Below are 12,620 nucleotides of genomic sequence, written 5' to 3' on the forward strand. Positions count from 1 at the left end.
TGACAGTTTTCATGTGTCCACATTTTGGCAAATCCAACACTGGACCAGTTTCACGAACCTTGGCAAGCAGTTTGCTAACTGTAGCATGGGAGATGGGTGGTCTCGTAGGGTGTCTTGCATTGAAATCTGCTGCAATGACCCGGTTATGGTGTTCACCAGACAACAACGCAATTTCTATTTGCTCCTCACGTGTTAACCTCTGCAACATGTCAATGGCTGTAAACAAAGAGAAACTTGTAAATAACTAATGAAAGAATAAAGTTACATTAAAACCATTTTTTTTCTTGTGAAATTCCCAATATGTTTGATGTGTCACATGACCCTCTTCCCATTGAAAAAAACAAAAGATGGATCCAAAATGGCCAACTTCAAAATGGCTGCCATGGTCACAACCCATCTTGAAAATTTTCCCCCCTCACATATACTAATGTGCCAAAACAGGAAGTTTTCCTATTTTTTCCCCATTCCCATTTTATTAAGGTGTATCCATATAAATGGCCCACCCTGTAGTACAGTTTGATTTTTATTCTACTCAACTGTGTTAGAGTAGGAAAGTCACAAATATATGTTTGATTGTGGCCATCAATTCCCCACTGCTGTTTGTAAAGGGCTACTGAACATTGGAAGTGTGTTTATACAGAATGTTAATGGGGTTTATATGGTGGTCTCTCTCCTAGACGACAGCATCTCTGCAGCCAGTGCGTCGGACGTGCAGGACCGTCTGTCCTCTTTGGAGCTGCGGGTTCAGCAGCAAGAAGATGAGCTGACCGTGATGAAGGCAGCGTTGGCAGACGTACTTAGGCGCCTTGCATTGTCAGAGGATTCTGCTGCTAAGAAACAGCAGGGCACAAAAGGTAAGAGAATGTCTATGTGTGGGGGTGGGTGCTGTTTTGCAGTTTAACACAGAAATTCAAAGGTATTCAAGCAACAATGGGTTGAGTATAAAGTCAAGCCAGGGGCAAAATATCAGGTAAACTGACACTGTAATCTGCTGACACAGGGCCTAGTGCGGTCCCTGGAAAATTACTGGGAGAATACAAACCCGATTCCAAAAAAGTTGGGACACTAAACAAATTGTGAATAAAAACTGAATGCAATGATGTGGATATGGCAAATGTCAATATTTATTATATAACTATAAATAACTTAAATAAAATTAATTATTGTAATATAACCTAGATGACAGATCAAAAGTTTAATCTGAGTAAATATAACATTTTAAAGGAAAAATATGTTGATTCAAAATTTCACAGTGTCAGCAAATCCCAAAAAAGTTGGGACAAGTAGCAATAAGTGGCTGGAAAAAGGAAATTGAGCATATAACGAACAGCTGGAAGACCAATTAACAGTAATTAGGTCAATTGACAACATGATTGGGTATAAAAAGAACTTCTCAGAGTGTCAGTGTCTCTCTGAAGCCAAGATGGTAAGAGGATAATCAATTCCACCATTGTTGTGCAGCAATACCACAATCCACCGTGCCATCCGCCGTTGCCAGCTGAAACTCTACAGTGCAAAGAGGAAGTCATTTCTAAGCAAGCTCCACAACCTCAGATGTTTGCACTGAGCCAGGGGTCTTTTAAAATGGAGTGTGGCAAAATGGAAGACTGTTCTGTGGTCAGATGAGTTACGATTTGAAGTTCTTTATGGAACACTGGGACGCCATGTCATCCGGACCAGAGAGGACAAGGATAACCCAAGTTATTATCAACGCTCCGTTCAGAAGCCTGCATCACTGATGGTATGGGGTTGCATGAGTGCTTGTGGCATGGGCAGCTTACATGTCTGGAAAGGCACCATTAATGCAGAGAACTATGTTCAGGTTCTAGAACAACATTTGCTCCCATCTAGACGTCATCTCTTTCAGGGAAGACACTGCATTTTTCAACAAGATAATGCCAGACCACATTCTGCAGCATACACATCCTGGCTACGTAGGAGAAGGATCTGGGTACTGAAATGGGCAGCCTGCAGTCCAGATCTTTCACCTATAGAGAACATTTGGCGCATCATAAAGAGGAAGGTGAGACAAAGAAGGCCCAAGATGATTGAATAGTAAGAGGCCTGTATTAGACATGAATGGGAGAGCATTCCTATTTCTAAACTTGAGAAACTGGTCTCCTCTGTGCCCAGACGTCTGTTGAGTGTTGTAAGAAAAAGGGGGGATGCCACACAGTGGTAAAAAATGACCTTGTCCCAACTTTTTTGGGATTTGTTGACACCATGAAATTTTGAAACAACATATTTTTCCCTTAAAATGAAACATTCTCTCAGTTTAAACTTTTGATCTGTGATTTGTGTTCTATTCTGAATAAAATATTAGATGTTGGCACCTCCACATCATTGCATTCAGTTTTTATTCACAATTTGTTTAGTGTCCCAACTTTTTTGGAATCCGGTTTGTACATATTATGCCCAGTATTCAAAATATTTATTGACTTTTCTGTGTGTAATTCATACTAATTGCTCATTAAAATTGCCAGTGGGATGCTAATAGATGAATTAAAATTGCTTTTTAAAGAGATATTACAATTTCTTACTATAACTTATTTTCAAAGAGAAAACTACTGTGGTATTATTTATTATCTACATGGGATTTTTGGCAGTTCGTGCCAAGGATGTCACACCACAAAATGAACATTAGCTGTAAATATATGCCCTGAATTTTGAGTGTAAAATGGCTTGAGAATATTCTGTTACAAAGGGCAATGTCATCAGTGCCACTTTGAAGCAGCACAGGTGTAAAGATAACATGCTAAAAAAAAGTTGGATGTTTGTGTGGGTGTGGTAGAAGAGAACTAGAGCCAGACCAATATCTGTTTCAATCCAACCCTGACCCTCAGTGTATCTGTTTTTGTTTGAAATGCAGTAGAGAGAGAGAGAGACTAAATTGAGGGAGTAGTTGGCTGTCAGGTAAACCAAAAGTTGCTGTGTGATTTAGAACCTACTCTGATCACACATTCATTGTTGTATGCAGAAAGACGTACACATCTATTATAACATCCCTCTTCGTTCTTGGTCATAATACTGCTTTTCCTGATGGGGATGGGCATTTAGATAAACATGTAATCACCCTAATACCCAAATCTATTCACAGTACACACAATATACCTTAAGATATTTAGTGTTTCCTGAAATGTCCTGAGAAAGAGATAAACACATTTAGAATACAACACATTAAGCAGTTAACATTAAAATAAACTGTGCACCATTTGTGAATGAAACCAGAAGAACAGAGAAGAGAGGAAAAGAAGTCTGTCTTTCCTGGCAAAACCTGCAATTTGTTAGCACTCATCCGCTCACCGCCCCCGCCTTTCCAGTTCCCACTGCACTGTGTCCACTAGCAGCAGGTCTGGAACTCTGTGTTTGCTTGTCCCACATGTGGACACTGGCAAATGCTTTTAATCTAGTGTCATGCTTCAGAAACATGCTTCCGGTATTTTGTGTGTGTGTGCGAGCACATGCGCACAAGGGTGTCAAAACTATTGGGGGTCATTTTAAAACTTCTGGTCTTCCAGTCTCTTTGCAAAAGTGTAATGCGCCAATACAGTTTTAATTAATTTACAATATATCGTTAACATATTTTACGTTTTTCATCATTTTATGTTTACAGAACATTAACAAATGTTTGCACGTTGCTTTTTATATTTATCATTTTCAAAAAGGGCATTGTTAATTACTTTTTTTTTTTTTTTTTTAAGGTATTTTATATCTTTTCACATAAACAAACTAATCGATTGACACAAGCAACTGTTTGATCAACTTTAATATTTATCGCTAGTTGCAGCCCTAGGAGCATCACATTACAAGTTTGCAAAGAATAATAGTTATATGTGACTGAAAAAGAGGAACTGAGAAAAGAGCAGCTGGTTTTTTATTGATTGTGCTTGGCTGAAACTTAGAAGCAGAACCACAGTTTTAGTAACTTCTCTGTTGCGAGACATGACTCTAGCCTGAACTTCAAAGTGAATGTGTGTGAATGTGTGTGAATGTGTGTGAATGTGTGTGAATGTGTGTGTGTGTGTGTGTGTGTGTGTGTGTGTGTGTGTGTGTGTGTGTGTGTGTGTGTGCTCATGTTTGTCACCTCATTTCTGCTTTTGTCTTCCACAGACATCTTATTTGAGTTTTTTTTTTTAGAGATATCAGAAGTTCACTAACTGTTCCCCAACAATAGACACATCCCTTAATGGATCTGGATCATTCCTCCTCTCTCCGTTTTCTTCCCACTCTCTCAAAAACCACAGTTAAATGTCAAGGCTGACTCACAGCTCCTATCATAATCCATCCTTTTATATATTCTCGTTTCCCAGTAAGCGTCCCCACTAAGAGATCTGTTTCTTTTCTCTCTCTTTCCTATCTCTTTGGAATTCTTCTTTCTCCTCCAAATCAGCTACTAAGGCTGTTAAAATGGGCTTTCTTGGTGAGTTGAGACTGTGATTTTATTTTATTTTTTTTTTTGTGGATCAAGGTAAATTTTCAGATTTGGTCAGCATTGTGCTCTAACTGTATACTACATGGACTGGTTTAGCTCAGACAACACAAAGTTGTCAATGGACAGTGAGGAGTATATGAGCTCACTAAGAACTGTTAGATCCTAAATGCATGACATTCTAGCATTTGCTAGCAAAGAAGAATCATTTCTCTTGTTTATAGTGACTTATATTCATTGTCATCTGAGCGGTGAGATCTGATGTCTTATGTCTTTATTCTTATGACCTCTTACGGATGTCTGATTTGGTCTTGGTCCGACAGTATTTGAGAGTTTCTGGGGGCAGGGCAAAAGGAAGTCAGTGACATACGCTGGATGGAAGACAGAGATTTCTCTAGTTTCCTGAGGGCGTTAGGAGGTCGCATGTGGCCCCACTATGAGACTGTACAGGCCCACACACATCCATACACACATTCACTGGAGGTCGTCTTGTGTCTGGGTAGTTGGATTGTGCTCTTCTCCCTAACACACTCCTCTAATTGTATGTAACAGTGTGATACGTAGCTGCAGTTAACTCCCAGCTCAGGACTATACAAAATACACAAACAAAAATGACAGAAATAACAGTGATGAGAGGTTCAGCACTTGAGCTGAAATGTCACATTTCCTGGCGTTTTATAGCTATTCTGAAGTTCATTCTAAAGATATGGTTGTGAGAGCATCTGTGGGCTGCATTGTGAAGATGCTTAGATGTAGGTCTGTTAAAATAATCACAGATAGTTCATTATCCTGCAATTCTGCCTTCAGATGGACTACAGTAAAAATAAACCTGTATTACGTTCTTTTATTCTTTTTGCATCCATTCAAAATATTATGGCTTGTGGGTATTATTATTTGACCTCCATGTCTTTTGTGGCTTGAAACTGGGCCACAGTTTCACAGAAAACAAACAAGCTTTTGAGCAGTTGTTGTATTGTTAACTTACAAATTCATGTCTGAAATATAATAAACTGCAGTGATGATATACACAGCATGAACATGTGCTGGAGAATTGACCAATGAGAGACCTCTGTGTTAGATTTTGGAACAGTGAAGTTATGTGGAGAGGAATTACAGTACCCCTCCATACCTTGCAGATCCCTACCCACCACTCGTGCACATAGGCACACTTTGCAGTCTGATAAGGCCAGGCACATGCTATATTTGTGTGTCATGTGGACCTCAAATCAAACCTTCAAGGGAAATTAAATTAATCAAGCCTATTTCTCCCAGAGTACAGGCCACAGGTCTACAATTATTAGATGGATCACTGCTATACAATAGAGATCAGCGCACATGAGAGCCCAGCAATGCAATTAAATCAGACCTTTACAGATGAAGTTTTAAATATCCTGGCTGATGCAAACTGCTGCAATGGGATCAAAGTTTGATAGCATAAGCCTCTCTCAGTGCTCTCTCAAGTCTTATATCATTGCTATCACCTAATTATCAATGCCAGCAAGTGTTTTCAAGAAATAATTTCAAATATCTGCCCGTACTGATGGTCCCTACTGGCACCATGTTCACTAATGTCATTTTTTTCTGTTCAACCTTAATGTACCAGTGATGCATGTGGATTTTTTTGTCCTTTGTATGTTTTTCTGTTTAAAATGACTAGGTGAAGCTAAGCTAATGATTTCAATGTCTCATTTTACACCGTGTGAAATGAATTAAACATTATAGCAGTAACTAACAAATATCCAGATTTCAGTATACTTTAAATAAAATGGCAGCAGGTTTTCTATTTTTTTCCTTTAGAAGATGAACTTGTGGCATAAACTTGAGTGACATTTACCACACTGCAGTGCAGTGGAATATGGAGATGTACTCAGTAAATCAAGACCCACAACAAATACATGCAGTGCACAAAATTCATAGATGTGGAAAGAACAGTACAACAGTAATGCAAAAACAAAATCCTGCATTTTCTCAGTTTGAAGCCAGCAATGATGATGTTCTGAGATAATCTCAGTAATGTTAACTAGTAAATTATATTACATACAATGGTAGCAATTCAATAAATATATACAGGTGCTGGTCATAAAATTAGAATAGTATGAACAAGTTGATTTATTTCAGTAATTCCATTCAAAAAAAGAAACTAGTATATTTACTTATTCATTACACACACACTGATATATTTCAGGTGTTTATTTCTTTTAATTTGATGATTATAACTGACAACTAATGAAAAACCCCAAATTCAGTTTCTCAGAAAATTAGAATATTGTGAAAAGCTTCAATATTGAAGACACCTGGTGCCACACTGTAATCAGATAATTACCTCAAAACACCTGCAAAGGCCTTTAAATGGTCTCTTAGTCTAGTTCTGTAGGCTCCACAATCATGGGGAAGACTTTTTGACAGTTGTCCAAAAGACGATCATTGACACCTTACACAAGCAGAGCAACACATTAATGGTCATTGCTAAAGAGGCTGCTGTTCACAGAGCTGTGTCCAAGCTCATTAATAGAGAAGTGAAGGGAAGGAAACGATGTGGTAGAAAAAGTGTAAAAGTGATAACCGCACCCTGGAGAGGATTGTGAACCAAAACCTATTCAAAAATGTGGGGGAGATTCACAAAGACTGGACTGCAGCTGGAGTCAGTGCTTCAAGAACCACCACCACACAGACATATGTAAGACATGGGTTTCAGCGTCACATTCCTTGTGTCGAGCCACTCTTGAACAAGAGACAGAATCAGAAGTGTCTTGCTTCCAAAAAGGACTGGACTGCTGCTGAGTGGTCCACAGTTATGTTCTCTGATGAATGTAAATTTTACATTTCCTTTGGAAATCAAGTTCCCAGAGTCTGGAGGAAGAGAGGAGAGGCACAGAGTCCACGTTGTTTGAGGTCCAGTGTAAAGATTCCACAGTCAGTGATGGTTTGGGGTGCCATGTCATCTGCTGTCCACTGTGTTTTCTGACGTTCAAAGTCAAAGCAGCCGTCTACCAGGACGTTTTAGAGCGCTTCATGCTTCCTGCTGCTGACCAACTTTATGGAGATGCAGATTTAATTTTCCAACAGGACTTGGCACCTGCACACAGTGCCAAAGCTAGCAGTACCTGGTTTAAGGACCATGGTCTACCTGTTCGTAATTGGCCAGCAAACTCATCTGATCTTAACCCCATAGAAAACCATTGAAAACCAATGACAGAAAGATCATTGATTGTGCTAGACTGAACAAAACAGGAAAGGTACATTAACACAAACTATTTTAAATGAGTTTCCTCAACAGTTTGTAGAAATTACAAGGTTTAATTTTTAACTTAAATATTCTTGCGCATTTAGTAATAGATTTTTGTATTTCTTTGCGTAGTTTGTTGCTCTGTGACGTTTGTCATTTTGGGTGTTAGTATGCTTGTATTATCTTCAATAAAAATTATGTAAACAAAAAGATCTTTTGGAAAGAGAATTGAAAAATTCACATGTTTGTGCTATTATTAACATTATATCTGAGAGAAAGAGAAATATCTCTGGTTATTTTATTAATTGCAGATTAGAAAAATGGCAGTTACTAATTGCAGCTGAGGTAAATACCTGTTACATGTGCTTAATTCAGAGTTCTTACGAAAATGTACTATTTTTAAGCTGATGTCTGATAATGGTGTTAATTGCACCCCCTGTCCCATAAATGCATAATATTTATGTAAAGGTTTAAATAACTGGAGTTTGATTTTGTCTGATATCGACAGTTTGGGTGCTCAGGGAATTTGGCAGTATCATCTTCTTAGGTGACTCTTCTGGTTGGTTTGCGTGTTAGCTCTCATGTTTTCCTTCAAGGAGTGGTAGGGCTCTACTTAAGTAGTCCAACTTGTTTGTCCTAATCCCTTCCGCTTTGATCCACTTACCTTGTCTGCATCCTGTCCTCGTTAAGCTACCCTTTATTCTGCCTTGGTTTTCTACCTCCCCCACCCCCTTTCTGTTCTCCTCATCTCCACAATCACATTGCAATCACTGTTGTCATTCATCATGTCATTTTCTGTTGACTTTTGTTGCAACAGCATCCATCAAACGGCTCAGGGTTTAGCAAGTTATGCACAATCAGAAATGGCCAATATACGAATAAGTTAGGATAAAACATCTGCAGAGCAATAAGCCTACGCTGGGAGTAAGATAGTAAGGCATCCCTACACCTTTCTTGCTGTAATGAATTAATAACATTTCCTGATCCTGGATCTGTTGTGCAGGTCAGACCCCACTACGCGAGGCTTTCTCCATGTCCTGTATTGCCAATGGCAGCTCCAGCAGCCGCAAGTCTCATAGAGACAGCTCTACGGTGTCGGTAGCTCGGAAGGAGACCCTGTCCTCAGCAGCTAAGAGGTAATAATACACATGTCCACAAAACATAATCAAAATCACACGCTTGTGTGCTATAGTCCCAATGATTCCAGGTAGGCTTTGGACCTACCGCGACCCTGAAATGGATAAGCGGTTACAGATAATGAATGAATGAATTTGTGCTATAGAATATTCTGAAAAATGATCCCAAAGAACCAACATTACATGTAATATTTATATACTTTATTAAATAAAATGCATTTTTGCATTGCACACCAGTACCTGAAGTGCCAAATATTTGTTTCACAAAGCTTGTTATTTAGTCTAGGCTTCTAAAATCTAAATTCGAAATGAATTGTTTGTCAAATTGTATAACTCTCAGAAATAGAACATCAAATTCATTAACTTATTGTAGATATTTATCATTCAGGGTGAAATGATATATAAATTGAATTTGATCCCTAATAAGTGGTACTGCAATTTACAGGATCAATTGACTTTTAAGGCACTGACCTGGAAGTTCTCTTCAGAGAGTATTTTCCTTTTTGTCACAATGCTTACCATGACCTGTAGCATCTGTTAAAGTGGGTGGGGATATTTGTTGTTTACTTTTATTTATGTCTTCTCCATCTGAATTTTAAATACATTTCTTTTAAATGTTTCATTGTTTGGTTATGTGCTGACCATTAGTTCTGTCCCATGACTTGATCTGTCTATGGCTGATGGGCTGTTATCTTGCAGTGGTGGAGAGAAGAAAAAAGACAAGCCTCCAATGGAGGGGATCAAGGAGAAGGAGGAGCCACCACAGGCTAACGATAAACCTCCTTCAACACCCAGCACTCCCCAGGCACCATCTCCCTCCAGCCATTCCCCTTCCCCACACCCCCTACAGTCCCAGAGAATGGCTCCAGAGAGCAAGGGGCCCTCCCCAGCCAAAAGGTTCCTCCCAAAGTCCATGCAGTCTTTCTGCTGCGTGCTACAATGCTCTGGCAAATTTCTCACAATGCACTTTACCTCTGGCTAAAGGGCAGAACTGGCATGTTTCCCACATCAGTATCTTTTCCTTTGCTCCCACCCATATTAAATGACTTTATTTACAATGGAATCATCTGCTTGTCGCCCAAGCTTTCTCAGACAAAGACACTACACTTTATAACATGTCAGGGATTACTTTACAGTTAATGGCTAATATAGTGGTTCGTTGTTTTTATGCTTATGAGGATTAAAGGAGCAGCATATTTACATAGTGGTCTTTCTAATTCTGATCTTTGCAACAGGTCTAGGATCAGTGGATTTAAGTAGGTCACTGATCTCAGACCAGCTGTGGTCTGTTTGGATATGTTCACTCAAAGAAGGAAGAATAAGGAAAAACAGATGCCCCTCATCTAAATCAAAGTATCCTGATATATTGCATGGCTAAATTATGCTCTATCCTGTAGCCAGTAATCTTTGACACTTTAAGTAACCATTTCTGCCTATACTTAATATGCTTAGGGACTGTTTGCTGAGATATTCATATTATCCATACTGCCTGTCCAATCCAATTATCTTAAGAGTCATAGAAAACCAACTAGCATTTTTCTTTAAATCTGAACCAAGATTGGATTGTTGTAAGATTGTTGAGTGAAGGATCCATAGTCAGGAGATTTATTCAGGCATGACATCTGCAAACAATTGCATTATGTTTGGAGATAAACACTCCAACTAATGTCAGTGCATAAATACTACATGGCTGATTTAGTTTTCAGGAAGATTGCACAGTGTAGCGGACATACAGATAATTAGTAGTGTTTTAGTGTTACGACTATTTTCAGTTATTATAAAATATTTTTAGATTATATTTAACAGCTGTTGGTACATTAGAAAAAAACATTGAAGCTTGATTTAAAAAAAAAAAAAGGTTGTATAATGACAATTGCCTTGAGAGACATAACCTAAGCATCAGGAAAGGTGATCAGTACTCTCAGTAACATCCTCTCACTAAACAAATATTTTTTTTCTGATCCTCTTCAGTAACAACCTCATTCATAAAGACAAGTGAGCCCAGTTGTAAGCAGTATCATACTCTGCAATTATTATTATTATTATTTTACATTTTAAATCAAAAGCAGAGTTTCTCAACCTAGTTATGTAAGATGTACTTGAAAATATAAATCATATTTTGTGCATCTTGTAATTTCAAATGAACCACAAGTATTTACATTTCAATAAAACTCAAGTAAAGTACAAAACAAATAAAATCTGTAATAGTATATACATGTAGTAAAATAATGCTCATCTGTATTCTATTCTGTGACTGGGAAGCATGTCTGCTCTGCTGGGGCCTGAAGCTATTTTTCTGCTCTCACTCTGCCCAAGGTTGATATCATAGGGAGAGGGTGCTTTGTTTAATGGTATGCCCTGTCCCTGGGACAATCGACTATCTCTCTCTCTCTCTCTCTCTCTCTGTGTGTGTGGTGTGTAGAGAGAGAGAGAGAGATTGAACTGAATCCTTCCAAACAGTTATTTTTATACATAGAATGGATACTATTCAGAATAACACAACTTTACCTTAAAAATAGTATAGTGTACAAATAAAGTGTTAAAAAACCTTTTTAAAATATTTATTATCCATTAAATAATGTGGATGCAAGTTTGTGCCATCTGATAAATCTGTCAGTTCAGGGTACCTCTGTTACTACATTTTTATAGTATGATGCAGTAGCTTTTATTTATGTAGAAATTATTTTCATAGGTGAAATTATTAAAACGAGGGGACAAAAACCACAGGCTGGTTTTGTTAGTCTGTGAATATACATAAGGAATGCAACATACATAAGGAAAACTGTTAAGGAATGTGATCAGTTAGTTTTTGTTCTGTACATGAAAGAAAAAAATTATTAATAAATGAATTATGGAGGTATTGGATGGAGATCAGTGTTGTTTGGGTGATCCAAAGTGTATACCTTTTTCTGTGCTGTTTACATTTTCTTGTTACATACAGCTCAGCATGAGGACTGCCTTCTTTTCTTCTTTATCTTAATACTCCTTTGTTATATGCCAACTCTCTATTTTCTCTCTCTTTCTTTAGCTACTTATTTGTGCTTTCATTGTCTTTACCCTGTCTTTTCTTTGTGTTCTTTTACTGTTTTGTCTGTTGTACAATATGGCTGGGGTTTAACCTCTCAGCTGACTATACTAACAACTGAGTGGGGTGTGCTTTCTCTCATGAGCCTGGCCTACTGCATGCATGGACCCTTTCCAGAGGGATGTGTATTCTCATGGCTGTGCCTTTCATAATGAAGGCATGGTTTTGCTGTTTTCCTGCCTTTTCAGGTTCGAGATTAACCAAAATGTAGGAGAAGCATAGGCATTTGGAGGAATGTAGTAATCTTATTGTGTAAATGTTTTTGGAATGTAAGCCATAGATTAAACCATGTCTCTGTAATGTGTTATAAAGCCATTTTGATATCGGTAAGTTCTTGTCTAGGTTAAAAAAGAGCATACCTCCAATGCCATTATGCCTCTTCATGAAATTATAACACTTTCTTCTCACATTTCAACTTGTATTAATTTCATCAGATTTTTTCTTCCTCTTAATTTTCCACAAATGTGTGACTGGTGTGTTTTATTTATTTGTTCCTCTTTGCCTCATCAGCAGGGGCCACAGTGCGAAGCGGGGTGGAGGAATGGAGCGTTCTCAGAGCAGCACGTGGGATAGTGGGGAAGACAGCAGGAACAAGCTGGTTAAAGCTGCTTCCACATCAAGACTACTGGCCAAAGTTGTGAAGAATGCAGAAAAGTTAGTAATATGAGTACTCCCCGTCTCCTTCTGTCTGACTGTCTCAGTTTAAACTAAATGTATTGTTTCATAAATGATTTGTCTTTGAAA

General features: G+C 38.3%; 1 protein-coding gene across 5 annotated transcripts in view; it reads left to right on the plus strand.

Moving 5' to 3' along the window:
• The window catches only part of LOC136705752 (echinoderm microtubule-associated protein-like 4), a 72,580-nt gene that overhangs the window by 33,777 nt on the left and 26,183 nt on the right, over positions 1-12,620 (plus strand). For 4 of the 5 annotated variants that reach the window (XM_066679494.1, XM_066679493.1, XM_066679491.1 and 1 more), the window contains 4 exons: positions 678-854; positions 8,659-8,791; positions 9,491-9,688; positions 12,387-12,530. In XM_066679494.1, coding sequence (XP_066535591.1) covers positions 773-854; positions 8,659-8,791; positions 9,491-9,688; positions 12,387-12,530 — 557 coding nt within the window. In that variant the 5' untranslated portion in view covers positions 678-772. The remainder of the gene's footprint in view (positions 1-677; positions 855-8,658; positions 8,792-9,490; positions 9,689-12,386; positions 12,531-12,620) is intronic. The other variant, XM_066679495.1, reaches the window with a different exon arrangement.

The sequence above is a fragment of the Hoplias malabaricus genome, chromosome 8 (genome assembly GCF_029633855.1).
Source record: "Hoplias malabaricus isolate fHopMal1 chromosome 8, fHopMal1.hap1, whole genome shotgun sequence".
NCBI classification, from domain to species: Eukaryota; Metazoa; Chordata; class Actinopteri; order Characiformes; family Erythrinidae; genus Hoplias; species Hoplias malabaricus.